Here is a 19,729-nt window from a genome sequence, read left to right as displayed (position 1 = left end):
AATATGACACAAAATAATGGACCATAATGATTTTTTTTTCTATGGTTTTTAAAGTATTTTATATTTATTAACAATAAACGTATTGAAGTTTTTATAATCTCAAAATTTAGCAAATTGTGTCCAATTTAAGAAATTTCTGTCAGAGACATACTTTAGGAGATATTTGGCAAAAAGTGAAAAAGTGTAAAATGTTGATGGTTTTTTGGATACTACGCCGGTAGCACAGGTCTTTTGAAGTTGCAAACATGGTTTCTTATTTGTGGTATAGGTCCTAACAACATACTAAACGACTAGAACTACATGACCTTTTGCACACACCGATGTTTTACTTGACTTTTTGACACTTTATAAATCTTGAATATAAAGGTAGTATGATATTGTTCTAAAAAAAATTACAATAAAACATTTAAATGAGAAGTGGTTTTATAATAATTTAGGAAATCTTCCCCTTCTTTCACCCAAGGTGTCTATCATTGACAAAGAGGATGTGTAAGTTACAGTTTGTCTTGGTGCCTTCTCATACACCATCATACACTACGTATGCAGTCTGGCCACCCGGAGCATGAGTAAGGAGGCTTTTGTTGGATCTCTTTCTGGAACACGCAAGGTACAACACAACTGTCTGTGAGAGAAGCATGCTGATCCACTCAGTTCCACCCCGGCTGGGCCAACGTATGGCCTTGTGATTTATTAATGATTGACATGGCAAAGCAAACTGTGACGGAGAACTGTAGTCGCTTGAACCCAAACCAGTAGTTGCTAGAAATTAATGGAATTCTTGGGATGAATACCAATTTCCCAGCACCACAACCTGTGAGAATCTCTGCTTCAATTATAAAATAAATAATAAATAAATAAATAAAAATGCCTTTATTTCCGAGCGTCTCTCAGTACAAATATTACTGTTTTACAGAGTAACTCAGGTCAAAACTAACTAAAAATACAATACTATTATAATACAAGACATCGTGTGATAAAATAAAAATATAAAATATATATATATATATATAGAACTATTTTACAATATTAATACGTTTTTTTAAGTTTCTTTTAAAAGCCAGGACCCCCAGCTGTTTTAGGTCCAAGGGGAGGTCACTGTAAATCTTTGGGCAAAAGTATGAAAACCCTTTCCTTCCCACTTCCAGGCACACTTTTTGAAAGTGGAGCAAGGCGTTGTGCCGGGTCTCGCGTTGGGTCATCTCCCCACGTGCCACAAGCCTTTCCACCAGGTACTTAGGCTCTTGGTGAACCAAGACCCGGTGGATGAGGCTACAAGTCTGCGCCCTGCATACGGCACCCATCGACAGCAACCCCGCAGCATCCCGGAATGGGGATACGCGTTCACGCTTACGGATACCGTAAACAAAACGAACGGCGGAGTTCTGAACTTTTTGCAGAATTATGTATTGTTGGAGACTGTGAATACAAATACGGGTTCCATTACACAATTTGGGTGGATGTAAGTTTCTCAGCAGCATCACTGGAGCTCCAACCTTAAGAGTGAGTTCATGGGCAGGCAAAACGGGTGCTGATACACTGAGTCGAGAAACTCTGCCGGGTAGTTTACAGCATTGTCTTATCTCAGGACGTTGTTCACTGATTTATACGTACGTTCTTTGCTGTGGAAAAGAGCCATCACCATCAGAATGTCAGAATGGTGTCAGAATCGCACAACCACAGATCCAGCACTATCCAAGTAGTTCATGAACTCCTGGAAAGACTATGGTTATCAGTTCATTTTGTGATCTGAAAACAACACCAAGTGAAGGAGGGACCGTTAGTCTCCAACCTTTATTCTCTGGGAATTCCTCATCTCCACATTGATCAATGCATATTTCATGTGAGTGAGAGGCGTTCTATGGTTGGCCACAAAGTGGATCACTTCAGAGATACATTGATCTCGTCAGCCCTCGTCTCCCACACCCCAACAGGCAGAGTTTGTCTGAAGTCGCCAGAAAACATGACATTTATTACCCCGTGGTGGCAGAACTGTTGCTAACATCTTTCAATGTCCGGTCCAATGTTTCCATGGCAACTTTGTGGCCATGGTGCATTTGTCCCATACAATTAGGGAGCAACTACGTCCACCAATTCGGGTAATGGTCTCTTACAGGTTAACTAGGCACAAATCATAAAGGTTGAGATGGTTTTTGTATGTTGCATTTGGTTCCACCTGTTGAGCCAATCTTTAGAAGTCCTCAGCAAAAAAATATCTCTGAATCTCATCATCCACAGATCAAGGGGATTGTTCAAGGTACAAAACACCTACATGACACTAAAGATATCTCTCAATTTCTAAGGGCCCTGAGTAATAGGTGTCTCCCTTAGTGTATCCTCCCAACAGGAGTCGTCCTCCAGAATGCCAAGTGCCTAGAATGCAGATTGGAAAGTAGGAAAAGTTCAATGGTATGTAATTTGTACAACTTTTTGTGTTAAATGTAATATATTCCAGAAACAGCTGCATTATTTAATTTACAACTAGTTAACCGCCCGTGCTCCGCCACGGGAATATTGTCAGCAATAAAAGAAATAATAATTACAAATACTGTTTATCTTTGTATTTTATTTAGGGGTTGTTTAATTTTTTACATGAAATAGAGCTGATAGTTTACCTGTATAAACTATTTTATGTTAATCAAACCGATATATTATTTTAACCAAATGAATGTTTTATATTAATTTGAGTTTCATTTGAAAAATAAGTAGTATACGAACTGGGCAATGCTGATAACCTAATAGGCAGCTATTTATGCTATTTAGATAATTTGCTCAAGTGTATTCCTATATTCGTTGTTTTTTTTCATTACATTTTTTGTATGGAATAAAGATAGTCACTTAGCCTACATGTAAATCACGCATCAGCAGTTGGTCGCATTTCACGAATCTTTGACTCATACTGTGAGTAAAAGCTGTGTTTACGTCGTATATATAAAGTTGGACATACTTTGTTCAATATTAACGGTCCAATTTGATGGAAAAGGAGTCGTGGATTTTAAAACTATGTAGACTACCACTACCAGAAAGATGTTGATTCAAGTGAGACTTAGAACTGGTCATTTCAAATGCAGATTTGTATTATATTTTACTCAAATAGTTTTTTTGTCTCTTTTGGCCCTTAATACTTTTTTATAGTTGCTAATGATAATATTTTCCATAAACTCAAAATGTTGATAATGAGTTCATTTTACCTTCCCCTTGTGACAACATAAGGAAAAAATATTTGTGTCCCAGTTAGTCTGTTCTGACTCAAAATTCATAGATTTGCAGTATTGACAAATCCAATCTAACGACCCCAATTTTAAAAAAATGGCATTTTTTAGAAGGGACTTCCAGAGCACATTTAACACCATCACTGCTCTTTACCTTTTTAGTTCGATGGTTCTCTACGTGTTTTTTTTTTTCGTTCTGTATGTCTCTTACGCCCGGTTAATGATTAGCCTACCTTTTCTTTTTCTTTTTGTACTTTTCACATCCTGGGGTTAATGATAAAGTTTTATAACGCTATAATGACCCGAGTCAACATTGCCATCAAACATCAAGTCTTCAAACTTCTTCGCCAGAACCGAAATCGTAAGTCACAGTTTCTCAAGCAACTTTCCTGTGTAGGCCTACTCGAAAAAATATAGTTAGGGTATAGTTCACTGATAAATTGTAGTTCCAAATATCCCAGCGTACTCGCCATCTCGAAAAGGTAAAATTTGGACGTCGAACACTGATCTTGAGTAAGATTAATCACTTACGATAAAATGTTTGTATGTTTACCAATTATTAGCAATTATCTGTACAACTTGCAAGTGGATTTCCCTATGATTGTTGTGGTGGCTATAGAGAATAAATTATATTGATCAAAACAATAAGTTTCCGTCCCCTACTATGGGTATTATTTCACATTCCATACTCAAACTGAAACTCAATTACCACTTTCCTTCAGATCACTTTTGCAGGAAAACTAAAACATTTTTGTGTCCCAGTTAGTCTGTTCTGACTCGAAATTCATATATTTGAAGTAGTGACAAATCCAATCTAACAACCCCAATTCAAAAGAGTTGGTATTTTTTTGTAGGGACTTCCAGAGCACATTTAAAACACCAACACTGCTCTTTACCTTTTTAGTTCGATGGTTCTCTATTTTTTTTCGTTTGGTACCTATGTCTCTTTACGCCCGGTTAATGATTACCTTTTCTGTTTCTTTTTGTACTTTTCACACCCTGGGGTTAATGATAAGTTTTATAACCCTATAATGACCCGAGTCAACATTGCCATTAAACATCAAGTCACATACTTCTTCGCCAGAACCGAATGGTAAGTCACAGTTTCTCAAGTAGCTTCCCTGTGTACGGTACTTGAAAAACAAATCACTGATATATTGTAGTTCCACGTATCCCAGCGTACTCGCCATCTCGAGAAGGTAAAGTTTGGTACCACTGAACGTCTAACACTGATCTTGAGTAAGATTCGTCACCTACTATAAAATGTTTGTATGTTTCCCACTCATTAGCAATTATATGTACAACTTGTAAGCGGATTTCCCCATGATTATTCTGGTGGCTGTAGAGAATAAATTATATTGATCAAAACAATAAGTTTCCGTTCCCTACTATGGGTATTATTTCACATCCTATACTCAAACTTAAACTCAATTACCACTTTCCTTCAGATCACTTTGCAGGAAAACTAAAACATTTAAAAAACAAGTTAACAAATACACTTTCCTTGATCAAAATCGTGTGTTTATAAACAGAAACTCCAAGTTTAATAATTGCATACTGAAAATGAGGTTATAAAAATAATAACTAATGTATGACAAACATTAAACAGCTGACGAATCATTTATAAACTGTGTATTATATTCTTCAATAAGAATTGTATTGACTCGACCTTTAAAGGGCTGTAGGTCGTAGCCCTTAGAAAAAACGTAAATTCTAAGGAAGTTCGGCAAATCTACGCATTGTCCCCTTTAATTTGAGACATAAATCTTGTAGATCGGTCCAGTAATTACTGAGAAAACAGTGTTACAACTGTATATTAAATATATAGATAGATGGATAGATCACTTGAAAAAGTCAATGGTAAAACTTAGAACAAAGTGAGTCTAATACCACGCAAAACTGGATTATTGAGTGTTAGTTTTTTTTTTTATTATTTCCAATGGATTAAGGCATGTTTCAAGTAATTAAAACCCTTCTCATGCATATAGAGAATACATCAAAATAGTTTCATCATGATCTGTTTTGTCGTTTTCCCAGAGAAGAGAGTGTAAAATGCCATCTTGAGAGTCACAGACTGACAGAAATTGAGATAACACGTGGTTCAGCTTTCCTATTATATGAAACGAAAAAATAACCAGAACATTTATGATTCTAAGCAATTTACAGACAAAACTCTAATTTTATTTATATAGATATAACATTATAAAACTTTCACTATACTTACACTGTGAAACTTGGTGGATGTACAATTTATTAATTATTTAACATTAAAACTCAAGTTAGTTTCTGTGTAGTGATTATACTACTTCTGCAAAGAGCTGGGAATTAGTCAGGAAAGTAATGGGCTTTCAACAGTAAAACTATTTATTTCTAACAAAGCATTTGCAACAACAAAGAAGGCAAGAGAGTTTAGTAGAACTTTTGGAGGGACTTGATTGAAGCGTTTTTAATTGCTAATGTGATTAAAACTTTTAATTTAAAAGTTACTAAGGCCGAGTTTCTTCCTTTTAATGAAGTAATTTAGTTTATTTTATAGGGTTACTAGAAATTTCAAATTGGTAAACAACTGGCCTTTGAAAAATATAAAAATGCACATAAAGCATGCAAATAAAAGTAATTTATAATTTATACTAGCTAGCTCAAGCAAAACTTATTAGTTTCAAAGATACAACAAAAAACCAATACATTTACATGTACATAATTTCAGTATGGTAGTTGGGATTGTTTTTCTTAAGAATTAGGGTAGAAAAGTTATAAAAGGATGGTGTAAGGCACAGTTATTTTTAATTGTTAAATTTTGTGCTTTTTTACTCAACTCAGTAGATTTTAATATCCTGGTCATTCCATGTTTTCCATCATAGACAAATAGAATAAATATAGGAGGTCAAAGGAAAGTAAGGTTCCGGCGCCCACCGCTAGGAGTGCCGTGTAGTTACGGCGCACACCACAGCAGGCGAGGAGCGCAGGAGCCATAGCGACCAGCAGACACTGCAGCGGTGTGCGCCGTAACCACAAGCCAAACCTAGCGCTGGAAGCCAGAACTTATGCTAACCGCAGCACAGCTGACGGTCTATATTTATTCTACTTGTCTACGTTTCCATTCAACAGAAAAACACTTACACATAGTAAGAAGAAGGATTATGTTTAATGGTTTCTGTTACAATACTCATTCAGTCGATTTTATTAAATGGTAATAATTAAATTGCCTATAATTGACATTGCAAAGGTAGATGAGGATTCTAGAAGAGAGAGGTTTAGTAGGAATTTGTTAACATATAAAATTATTTTAAAGATAAAATAGTAATTCAAATAACAAATTATCTAAATACTGATACACTTTATAACAAATACAATAATTGCTTTTAACTTTTGTCTGTTAAATACAGCAGTAAAGACTTCATGTCAACTACAACATGTCACTGAAATATAATACTAGTCACAATTGTATCACTATACTCAATCCTTACGTTACCTACAAAACCTCTTATCAGCTTTTTTATCACTGCAAGATTTGACACAATATTTCTTTGAATTTTGAACACATTTGGGTTTCTTTTTTCAAAGCAAAAAGGAGTTTTATCTTACTAGAATGGTCCATCAGAGACAGATAGATTGGGAAATATTTTATCAGCACCTGTACTTTCTAAGTGGTACCCATATTTTCATCAGGTAACTAGTGCATTTTCAGATATTCTAACACATGGCAGTGCCTGCCACTGGCTGCTAGGTCAAATGGTGTTCTACCATCTTGGTTTTTAAGTCTGAGGTTTGCGCCACCATGCAATAATAACTTGACGATCCCAAGATGGCCGAATAATGCTGCCGCATGTAGAGCGCTCTCTCCATTCTGAAAGAGAAAAATTTCAAAAACCTAAACTTAAATAGCTTTTGTCCTAGAAGTAAATGTCAAGCTAAAATGGTCTTTTCATAAAAAATGTATATGAACAAATATGGTTGAGGATGAGCCTTTTATTAAAACTGTTAAAGAGGTTTTAAATTTAAGTAAAAGAAAATAATAATACAATCGTGAATTTTTCAGGTTCTTCTTTAAGTTTATATACAGGTTATATTTTTACATGGGCTCTAACACCCGTTAAGACCCACTAAAACCTCTCCTACTCTTAGGACACTCGCTGGGAGCCCATATCACACTTCATAAGAATTAGTTTCAGATTTCCTATGCCCAAAAGACTCACTCTGTGTCTGGCTGTTCATGTATTACATGACCTAGACTGCAATTACATCTAGGTAGTTCTTTTAGACTTTGAGGATAATCCGAACGATTTGCGACCAGCATTCCCAGTTGGCCAGTTGGCCTCCTCCTCCCCTACCACATGATCTCACAAATCGATTCAACCAACAGCATACAAATATGTTGAGTGGCCTCCCGACTGAGCATATCCCACCGCGGACAGCAGAAGAATGTTGGTTCTGCGTCGTCAGGAACGCCCTGGCAGTAAAAACACTTCAGTGTGAATTTGACTTGGCTATCAAAGGCAGGTAGGACTGAAAATAGCTGTGCCCTGACATTAACTGCGCAAGGTGGTAGTGATCTCACCATGCCGCCATTCCACCCAATATTAAACCTGCCTAAAGGAGTCTGGCAGTACTTATCAATGTAGCCTTCCCTTTGGTGTATTGGCTTTCTCTCCCTGGATATAGAGTTTAAATTTACCCTTGCATGGATGATATACTCCCTGCTGAAATTAAAATACTTCCTCATTTATGTTTCTCTGTATGTTATTGCTAGTCACTTTACAATATAATCATAGACTACTTGCTTTTAAAAAAATCTTAAAAATAATTCTACTAATTTAGTGATCTAACCAACCAAAGATGCTTACAGGTAGCTTTCCCAAACTTGGGTTGTACTTGAGCAAATCTTGAACAACATCAACATGTCCCTTGTGGCAGGCCTTGAACAAGGGAGTAGCTCCATCCTGAAAAATAATAATACAAAATAATAATGGTAAGTGGTAAGCCAAACTGCACATTATCAATTATAAACTGAAGGAAAGAACACTGGTAAGGGCCGGACTTCTCGAGTGTATAAAACCCGCCGATAGTAAGCACCAAAGTTTTCAAGAACTACATGAAGCCAACAATCAGCAGCGGATTGAAGGCAAAGCATTGACTTCATGAGCGTACAAAATGCCGCCGACTGTATTTATAGAGAAAAAATTAAGAACTTGTTTCTTCGGATAGAATGCTCATCATCAGATTATGGGGTTGGTGTAACATAATCTGTAACTGTATTTGTTTGTGTGGTTTGAACAATCTGAGTTGCAGCTTGAGACATTTCTGACCTTGGCTGCATCGCCCCAGAGGGGCAGTCTGTCTAATATTGAAACAAACAATGTCAAGAATTATTTATTTATGGCTATCTGCTTGTTCTTCCTTCTGCCATTGCTACTCTTGTAATTCCAGACCCTACGATAAAATTAATGTTGTAATTAAACATAACTGTCATGATTTAACATAACTGTATATTAACTGCTTTGCTGGGATTGCAGGCATTTTCTTCTTCTTGGCAACTAGAGATGGAAATCATGTTTTGGAAGTACCAGCCTTAAGTTGTGTCAGATCATCGGCAATACCTTTGTCGTTGTTTGTGTTTGAATTATTGGCATCATCTTTGACATTATTCCTCGCCCAGGGAAAGATGTACCAACACACAGGAGAAAGGCTATAGTTTGCCACTACCCGTAGTCCGGCGCACCGACGATCTGCGTGCGTATTTTACGCATCCAGAAGTGTACGATTTCCAAGCGCTCAAATTTTGCGTTTTCATAAGGCAAACGAAACACTTGTGTAGTTTACATTATGAAGCTATCTATGGCACTGAAAAAGGAAGCAGACGGTCAGTGGTGTTTTACACGCTTGTGTCGTCCGGTCCTAAGGACTTCAATACTAGGTTGCTTAAGCTCCATAAGATCAGACAAAACACACAGCGAAACGACACACCACAATTGACACAAAATCTGCAAAAGAAACTCATAAGAGCATTCAATTAACATTTTTGTCTGTGGTGATTTGTTTCACCGTTAGCTGCGTTAGCTCTTTGTAAGTTTTAGCTGTTATAGTCATAGTAGCTACCAGTTGAGAATGTTTTTCTGGTAGTATACTTTACTATGTCTACTAAACTATGGGCTGTTCTACTTGCCCATGGTAGTGTAGCTTTAGCTCCAGAATTTGTCCACGAAGTTTGCTTTTCTTTCAGTGCGTCTGATCTGTTTCCTTTCCCGTTTAGTGCTGCCAAAACCTCTAGCACTCATCTTCCTAATTCACTTATTGTTTCAATTCTATTTTTATAGTCCATGATTTACTTACATGTCGAACAGCGTCCACAAACGCTCCATGTTTCAGTAGCAGTCTCACAACAGCTCCATGGTTCATCTGTGCTGCTATCCACAGCGGCGTTGCTCCGTCCAGCCTACGCTGGTCAATAGAGGCTCCTAGGGTCAGCAGCAGACGACACGTGTCCGCGTGTCCATTCTGGGCAGCAATAAACAAGGGGCTTGCCCCGTCCTATAAAAAGAGAAAATTTTAACACTATACTCGTGCCCACGAGAGTCTGCAGGTGGCGGCAGCCAATAGCAAGACTGGACTAGTTGCAACATTGCCCGCTCACTAATTTTTGACACTAATTAAAATATACTAAATAAGCAATATTTTCAAATCAGCTGGTATTATTAGATTTGGCAACAAACACACGGTCCTCATTGGCTTCTTCAAAGCCATGTGGTAAGTATAGGCTCCTGCCTCAACTGCAGACTCTCGTGGACTGTCTAGGTAGGCAAAAAGAAATAATGGCCACAGGACAGGGTGGGAAAAATGTTTTTTTTCATCAGATTTCGCAGAAGAGACCTTTCAAGATCAATCTTTTTTGTTACTTTGGGTATTGATACTGTCAAAATATTTGACTGTACTACAATAGAGTCCACCTCTTACACTGCATTGAGCCTAATTATTATATTGTTTATGTGTTGTTATGTTATATTGCCAAAACAGCATATATATATATATATTATACAGGGTGCGGCAAATAAACCAGATCTATTTTATGCAGCGCACTGTTCAGCAATAGGTCGTCTGATAGTTGTGGGGTTAGGCTCATTGGAAAGCCTACACGATATTATCTGTAGTCATAGAACAGAGGTCCCCTGAGCAACGTGTGTTTGTTATTGAGTCGAATTAAAAAGATATTGTTTCTAAGTAAGCACTCAACGTGCATTCTTTTAATTACAGCAACGTGGATTCCGTCAAGTAGAACAATCATGTGGTGGGTTACCAACTTTGGAACAATATGGCTTCTGCATTAAAAAAGAAGCTGACAAGCCGTCCAAAGCAGATCGGACGCCAGACAACTAACATTCGATAGAGTTTGTGCTGCTGTGGAAAACAATCCTCGTAGGCCCGCCCGAAAACCAGCATCTGCTCTAACCGCTCGGGTACACAAATTTTGAGGTTCGATCTTAATTCTTATCCTGATTAATTTGTATTTATCTGTTTAGTTTCGTTGATTATCCATAAGGAACCCAATCGTGACGGAACCTCTCCATGTTGACCTAATTTAAACATTGCATAGGAATGCTGCTGAGTTGCAATGACTGAATCATTACTTTTTAATTCGGCTCGATAATAAACACACGTTGCTCAAGTGACCACCGCTCTATGACTACAGAAAATGGCATCGAATAGGCTTTCCAACGAGCCTACCCGAGCCTACCCCTACCACCCTCAGACGACCTGTCGCTAAACAGTGCGCTACAGAAAATGAAAATAGATCGGTTTTTTTGCTGCACCTTGTATGTTTCATGATTCTGCACGAGTATATTACTTCTCCACATTAAACATCTTGCTCAGCGATGGCCAAAGTACAGCACACGGTCCACACAAAGTAATGGAAAATCAGAGTGTTTGAATGTTTTGAGTTCCAAAATATCTTTGGGCTGAAGCAGTACGGTACCGTACTCAGCTTTCAAACTGAACAGAAGTCTTGCCTACAGCTACACTCTAGTAAGAGGGAATACACTTGCAAAACTGGTATGGAAAACAAGTTCTTTCCAAAACTGAAAATTTTAAATGTCAAGCATGGTTTACTTATATTTAAAAAAATAGTGCATTCCATATTGTACATATTAGAGGTACCTTCATACAAGCGTTGATGTTTGCATTGTGTCTTGCTAACAGCTGGACCATGTCATAATGTCCGTACTGGCAGGCAACAAATAGTGCAGTTCCTCCATCCTGAAAGGATCATTATTTTATAAATCAGTGTATTCAGAGCAGTTATCACAGTTGTCATTTCAATCAATTTTAGACATAATAGAGCAAAGCACTTTTACTACACTCCCTGCCTTTGATCTGTACAAAATTTAGCACGGTCATAACAGCAAATGAAGAATAACAATATCAAAATGGTTACTATTTGCAGTTTTAAAATACAGTAATTTACGTGTGATTGTTATTTTGTGAGTTCAGTGATTTACTTATTTAAACAATTATTTGTTACACATTTACTGTATTGTTTTTTCTGAGTAAATACAATTGTGTTTAACTTAAGTAATGTGTACATGTGTTTAACTTAAGTAATGCCACATTTACGCAGAGGCGGTGCCAAATCAAATTAAATATCATTTATTCCATGAAAAATTGAATGGTTTACAGAAATTGGGCAAAGCTACGTGTTGTTCCAGCTGTAATAGACTCGAGCCATAATAGACTGTGGCACATACAATTGATAAAAAGTCCCGTTTACATCAGCGATGACATTGAAATTTTTAAGACTTGAGTTTGCAACAATTTGTTGGAAACTTCAGTGTAAATAGTGTTTCCTACTTCATTTACAAAAAGAGTTCTATTGTTAACACTAAGAAAACTTTTAAAAATATGGATATGCTCGAGATCACCTTCTTAAAGTCAATCAAAAAAAGAGCAATTGGACAACAAAATCTCAAGAACTGGCAAGCTGTCTTATTCAATCATAAATGAATGTGTTTGTGATCAAACCCAATATTGATTGCATTTTTAACTACCTACCATCGTGAAAATATAAATAAAGGGTGTCCCAGTAAGAACGCCGGATTTGAGGAGCGTCTTATCCTTATCTGTATTTCAATAGGAATTCCCAAATTATCAGCGATGTTATCAGTATTAGGTCCCATTTGTAGTCATGAATCGCTACACGACGGAACAACGCGTGGTCATAGTGCACTACAAGTAAGTACGGAAGCTGCCCACTATTTACGGCCGGGACAATGCACCAAATGATCCATCTGTCCGAAGATTGATTTATAAGTTTGAATAAATTGGCTCAGTTCTATTTTGGGGATATTTAAAGTCGCTTGTTTTCGCCAATAATCCTCAAACAATCCAAGACTTGAAGGAGGAAATGATTCGAGCCATTAATGGAATTTAACAGGAAGTGTGTGAAAAAGTAATGGAAAACTTTGTCAAGAGATGTCGGGCCTGTCAGTATTCAGCAGGTTGGCACTTACAAGACATAATACTTAATTACCAATCGGAGATACTATGCTTTAAGATTCATGTTTCATATTGTAAATTTAGGGATAAAATATATGGTTTGTTAACATTTCAAATCCGGCGTTCTTATTGGGACACCCTTTATATATAAATATAAAATTATTCCAATATTAATTATTCCAAAATAATTAAATAAATACGAGGTGTTAGCCCGTCCTACGTACGGGAGTAGTCAGTTAAAACTGTGTATACTGTAAATCAGAACAGCTAGCTTACACGTATAAAGACAAATTTTATAGCAGCCTACAGTACAAAGAGTAATTATCAATTGAGAAAGTATATAGACCTAGTCAACGATATCACCTTCCATTTCTATCGCATACCTGCCTCTGCCATAATCAATATCAACACAATACAATTACTCATACCATACACAATTTCCAGTAGGTCTGAATATAAACTCCCTAAAATAAAACGAAAACATCCAATAAAATTCACAGTACACATAATTATAACGTTGGTGCCCTGACATCATTAAAGAATCGTCCACACATATCCTTTATATCAATTTCACTGCATCAATTGCTAAATAAATAAGTGTAAACAAAGAAAAGTAAAAACAACAACATTAAGTTTGTTTTGGTAAACAGCTGAGTCAAAAATAAAATAATATTCATTTGAACAAAAGAACTGGTCACATGTTAAAGGAATTTAAAACGTAAAACATGCTAGTAAAGCTAGTGACGTAATTAATTGTCTATGTTTATTATCCATCCCGTTATCAGTTCTAATATCCTTATTAATTAAACCACCCTCATTGAATCAATGTACACCCTGATTCCCCATATTCATTTATTTAAACTATAAAATATTCAGCGCCTCCAAACGTAACCACAACTAAACACACGCCAAACAACTTTTTAGATTTCATAAAAGGATGGTTAGTCTAATTGCAGTATCCTAGGTCAATGATGACGTTGTGCTCAATCTATGTCATTCATATCTGTATATCTTTGGATAAAACCCGTCTGGGTTGTGGTGGTAATTTAAAATTGTATTCCTAAAGATTCTTGATCTCCTTCTTAATGACATCAATAATTCCGGGCCTAATCCAAACAAAGTTTAATCATTCAAAAACATTGATTGTAAACAAACCAAGACGAATTAAAACGTGTAAAATTGGATTTTCCTACCCTTTCCTAAAAAAGTTTAGCAGTATAATAATTTGCATATCCATTTTTTAAGACTAGTGTACAGAGCCTCGACTTGTATACGTCGATGGTGTTACCTTTCTCGGTGGTCTACTAATCTTACTTATTTCCTAAAAATCAATGACAAATCAGAGTAAATAAAATAACCTCATAGTTCTACAGAGGATTTTTATATTTAACCAGCTGTTAGTTAAATGAAAATTATATTGCACTAAAACAAACCGAAGATTACAAAGATTATTTAAAAAATCCTTTAAACATCCTAGTATTTTACCTATGTATATTTAAATAATCTTTCATCCTCTTATCGAAGGTGAAGTGTTCGTGCTTTTGGTCTGTATAGAGTTCACATTATTTATTACCATATGTTACATAAAAATAACAAGGTTGTTTACTTTTTGTTGTCAGTTAGTTTTTACATGATTAAAGTCAAGTTTCGTTTTACTAAGTTGTACTTTTTAATTGTATAAGTGAATACACGTTATTGGCGACGAGGAATTAGAACTCACACAATGCCGACATCAGGTAGACATAGAAGACATCAAGACGATCCAGGTACCGATCAAGTTCGTAATGAAAAAAGTATTTGTAATTTTAAATGTGACTTGTTCGACCCGGACACAGTAGAGATTGATGTGTGGCACATTAAGTTTACTACAGGTCTTAAACTCAATGGAATTAACGATGATGAAACCAAACGCTTGCTATTCATAAACGCTTTGGGTACAAATGTGTTAAGCACACTGGTTAACCTTTGTAGACCTAATGATTTAAATGACTTTAAGTATGAAGAACTTTTTAAACTATTGTTGGACAATTTTAAAACTAAAAAAATCGCCATTGCAGAAAGAGTCAAGTTTTTTTCACTGCGTCAGGGCTGCGAGAGTCTGACGGAGTTTGCCAATGTTTTGAGGAATAAAGTAAATGATTGTCAATTTCCCATTCAATTTTTCCAAAAAGCACTTGTTACCGCTTTTGTAATGGGGATATGTGATAACAATATAAGATCCAAACTCATGGAGAAGGATTATGAAACGTTCTCAGAAGTCATTAACGTAGCTAATTCTCTTTTCTCAGTAAAAGATGCTTCATTAAATAGTTTTTCTCAGAGGGAAGATTGTAATGTTTTATCTCTAGGGCCATGCTTTATATGTGGTGGTAAACATCTGAAAAGGAATTGTAACATTAAAAATCCAAGATGTTACAAATGCGGGAGTAGGAATCACATAACTAGAATATGTAAAACGGGACAGGTGGAGAAACGACACCTTAAAAGCAACATTGTTGAGAATGGTCCAAAGTCAAAGGAATCTGGTAGTAACGTTGTTGATAATGATGTAACTAGCTATAATGATACGAACTCTTTGGGAGGAATACAGGACGTTCTTTCAATTGGAAAGCAGGCAACCTTTTACCCGATTCTTATTCTTAATATCTTACTCAATAACCAGATCGTAAGGATGCAGTTTGATACAGGTAGCTGCGCTTCAATTATCTCAGATCATACTTGGAAACAGATAGGAAAACCCGACCTTTTGTTAAGTAAACAGAATTTTACTTCATTTACAGGTCATTGTGTTAAACTTCTTGGTGAGATGGATGTAGAAGTTGTTTTTGCAAACGTTAATACCAAACTCAGAGCTTTTGTCGCTTCGGGTGTCAAACAAAATATTTTGGGAAGAGATTGGATTACACCTTTATTTCTCCACAAAATATCACTTTCCGATTTGCAAAGGATATGTTCAGAACCGTATAAACAAACCTTACAAGTAGAAAATACGGATCAACAACTTGCCAAACTTGTGGATGAGTTTTCTCACGTCTTTCAACCCAATGAAAATAAATGTTCAAAGACAACTGCTCATTTGTACCTAAAAGAGGGTGCTACACCAGTGTTTAAAAAGGCAAGGCCTGTTCCTTTAGCTTTAAGGGACAAGGTTAAAGAAGAACTTGACCGGTTAAAAAGCAATGGTATCCTTGAAGAAATAGACCATTCAGAATGGGCTGCGCCATGCGTGATTGTAAGAAAACCGAATGGAGCTATTAGAATATGCGGGGACTCAACCAAGCATTAAAGGTGCAGCAGTTTCCATTACCAACTCAAGACGATTTATTGACCAAGATAGGTTCTGGACAGAAATTTACTACCCTTGACCTCTCTGATGCTTATACCTTTCTATTCCCATGGACACAGAATCTAAAAAACTCCTTGTCATTAATACTATTTTTGGTCTTATGCGATACAATCGACTGTGTTTTGGCGTAGCTCCTGCTACGGCAATTTTTCAAAAGAAGATGCATTCTATGCTTTCTGGATTAGATGGAGTCGCTTTCCTACTGGATGATGTCATTATAACAGGAATAAATGACACTGAACATCTAAACACGTTAAAAGAGGTTTTGAAACGCATTGAGGACAATGGTTTTTGTTTAAACAGAGCTAAGTGTCACTTCATGAAGGAAAAAGTCAACTATTTGGGTCTATGTATTTCCAAAGATGGAATTTCGACGAATCAAGACAAGATAAAACCCATAGTAGATATGCCTGAACCCCAAAACATTAAACAGTTGGAATCATTTATAGGAATGGCAAACTTTTACTCAAAGTTCATCCCAAACTTTTCTGAGATCTGTGCACCATTAAACAAACTAAGGCAGAAAAATGTTCAATGGACATGGACAGAACAGTGCTCTCAGTCAATTAACCGTATTAAAGATGCTTTAGTTTCCACTCCTATTCTAGTGCCATTTAATAGTGAATTACCTATAGTAGTTGCAGCCGATGCTTCATCAGTGGGGATTGGTTGCGCAATTTTTCATCGATATCCTAACGGAGAAGAGAAGCCGATCGTGTATGCTTCTAAAACACTGAACAAGGCAGAGCAAAATTATTCGCAAATTGAACGAGAAGCTTTAGCTTTGATTTATGCTATTAAAAAGTTCCGCATCTACCTTTGGGGCACACATTTTCTGATCCAAACAGACCACAGACCTCTATTGTCTATATTCGGATCCAGCAAAGGAGTGCCAGTAACCACGTCTTGCAGAATACAAAGGTGGGCTTTGTTTTTAACAAATTTTCGTTTTGACATAGAATACGTTTCTACTAAACTATTTGGGAAAGTTGACTGTTTAAGTCGTTTGCCTTTCGAGGAAGATGTCGAGTTTGACCAAGCCGATGAGAGTTATAGCACCGTAGTTGGATTAATATTCTCAGGTAACATAGATTGTCTACCAGTTACGGCTAAAGAAATCAGTGAAGAAACGTCGAATGATGTCACTCTTAATCGGGTCAAAGAGTTTGTATTAAGTGGATGGCCAAACAAGACAAACAATCTGGAGTTAAAACCCTATGAGTCAAGGAAGAACGAAATATCCATACATGAGGGCTGCCTAATGTGGGGGGTTAGAGCAATTATCCCAGAAAAGTTCAAGCAGAAATTACTTATGTACCTGCACGACACTCATTTAGGAATGGTAAAGATGAAGGCGTTGGCCCGAGATCGTTTTTGGTGGCCATCGATGGACAGTGACATCGAAAACGTGGCAAGAACTTGTGCACTATGCAACTTGTATGCTGCAAGAGAACCACAGAGAAAGTTCCTCAGTAATTGGCCGAGATGCACTGACCCTTGGACCCGTATACACTTGGACTTCGCTGGACCTTTCCTTAATAGTGTTTTTCTTTTGGTCGTAGATGCATACTCCAGTTGGCCAGAAATTATCAAGTTGAACTCTATGACTACTTCAGTAACAATCAAACAAATTAAGCTGCTAATATGCCGATATGGAATCCCTAAAACCATAGTGACAGACAACGGATCCTGTTTTACGTCCGTAGAATTTGCACAGTTTTGTAAAGCATTTGGAATCGACCACGTAACCACTCCACCTTACCATCCGTGTTCCAACGGACAAGTTGAAAAATACGTCGGTACCATGAAACAGGCGTTGAGAAAACTTTGCCAAGAACAATCCCCTAAAGGTTTGGAAGCTGACTTAAACAACTTTTTATTTAAGTACAGGTTAACACCACACATAACTTCTGGAATGTCACCTTCTGAGTTGTTTTTAGGACGTCAGCTAAGATGTATCTTAGATTTAGTTCAACCCCAAAAAGGAAGTCAGATTAAAACAGAAGAGGAAGAAAATAAAGAAGATAAAACAAAAGAGGAAGAGAATAAAGAAGGAGCCACTACTAGCCTAAAAAACTTCAAAATAAATGAACCTGTGTTTTGGGCAGAAACCAGAAACGGAAATGTTGTGTGGAAACCCGGCGTAATCTTGAAGAGACTAGGGCGAAACGTGTGGAAAGTTGAAGGTAACGATAGAAGAATCTTTAAAAAACACGCTGACCAACTAAAGCATAAAAACCTTCTTGAAGACAGGGACAGTAGTTCAATCTCGGCGAGAAGGTGAAGTGTTCGTGCTTTTGGTCTGTATAGAGTTCACATTATTTATTACCATATGTTACATAAAAATAACAAGGTTGTTTACTTTTTGTTGTCAGTTAGTTTTTACATGATTAAAGTCAAGTTTCGTTTTACTAAGTTGTACTTTTTAATTGTATAAGTGAATACACGTTAGAAGGATTGAACGTATCAATGATTAGCATTACACATAGTATAAATAAGTCAACTCTTAGTATGTCTTTTAATTTTATCCAAATGCTGTATTTGTGACACAAAAGCTGAATGCTTACAGCTGTTGAGTTAAACAAATTATTTTATGCCAAAAGCTAGTTTAGAATCTTAGCGTCGGCTTCTAGACTTTTAAAAAATTAAAACTTAATTTCTAAAAAACTGGGACCCTAAACTAAAATTATGGCTTCGACATTCCCTAGTTCTCAAAATGATCTTTCTTTCAACATAAAAATCATGAAAATCCGTCGAGTGGTTGATTCAAAATCGTAAAATAAAAAAACACTGTTTCGTTTTAATATTATAGATAGTAAATAAAAATAAATAATATTCCAATATAGTGAGCAGACAACTGCATTGTAACAACTCCTGTTTGGTTGAGTTCCTATACGCCTTTAACCTATGCCAGCCACCACTGAGTGCACAGCAGTGTTGACACATTAACACGTTCGCTGCGGGCCATCAAACAGCAGGCGTAGCCCCAGTGCGGCGCAGCCCGCAGCGTCGAACAAACCCGATTGCCGGGTGATTGGCTCTCATATTTCGGTATGACGAATAGCAAATAACGTGCGGTGATGTCCTGTTTTATAACAAGAGTCGACGTAGTTCGCTAAACACTCACATATAGCAGCACTGCTTGGAACGTAGCCGGTCCCATCGTATTAACAATTGGAGGGAGAAAGACGGGACAAAAAGTTGATTTTTAAGTTTGCCAGACGGGGATTTTATGGGGAAATTTTACTACCAACCTACAACACAACAAAAAGCAAGTCACCCACTACACGCTAACGTGGAAACATTCTGTAAAGGGTCGTAAACAAACGCACGTGGCGCGCTCGCCCACCCCCATCCCGCCCCCCCTACTGATAACGCGACAAAAATAGAAACCAAGGTCACCACGGTCATTCAACTGTGTCAACGCAGGTGGCTACAAAGTATTAGTTCGAAATATCAAACGGCTGAGCCACAGGAAAATATTGAAGTTCAGGAGGACCCAAGTATCCATATGGATACCGCCGCCTCTACGTGATGGACTCCAGGTATCCATATGGATACCGCCGCACCCAATGTGTTAAACAACAGATTTTCACTAACTCTTATTATCTTATCTCCTATTAATCTCTTATTATATATTTTTTCAAAACCACATCGACTTACAATAGTGTTGAAATCATTTGTCCAT

At 36.9% G+C, this 19,729-nt stretch overlaps 1 protein-coding gene across 1 annotated transcript in view; it reads right to left on the bottom strand.

Annotated features, from left to right (window-relative positions):
* Positions 1 to 5,555: 5,555 nt before the first annotated feature.
* The window catches only part of LOC128983101 (ankyrin repeat domain-containing protein 29-like), a 52,066-nt gene continuing 37,892 nt past the window's right edge, over positions 5,556 to 19,729 (bottom strand). The window contains exons 6-9 of the mRNA XM_054402262.1: positions 11,361 to 11,459; positions 9,540 to 9,737; positions 8,054 to 8,149; positions 5,556 to 7,056 (exon numbers count right to left, since the gene is read on the bottom strand). Coding sequence (XP_054258237.1) covers positions 6,883 to 7,056; positions 8,054 to 8,149; positions 9,540 to 9,737; positions 11,361 to 11,459 — 567 coding nt within the window. The 3' untranslated portion in view covers positions 5,556 to 6,882. The remainder of the gene's footprint in view (positions 7,057 to 8,053; positions 8,150 to 9,539; positions 9,738 to 11,360; positions 11,460 to 19,729) is intronic.

Source organism: Macrosteles quadrilineatus, unplaced genomic scaffold (assembly GCF_028750875.1).
Source record: "Macrosteles quadrilineatus isolate MER2022 unplaced genomic scaffold, UCM_ALF_1.0 Scaffold_1__1_contigs__length_201487025, whole genome shotgun sequence".
NCBI lineage: Eukaryota > Metazoa > Arthropoda > Insecta > Hemiptera > Cicadellidae > Macrosteles > Macrosteles quadrilineatus.
Note: the sequence above shows the minus strand (reverse complement) of the source record. Positions and strands in the feature narration are given on the sequence as shown.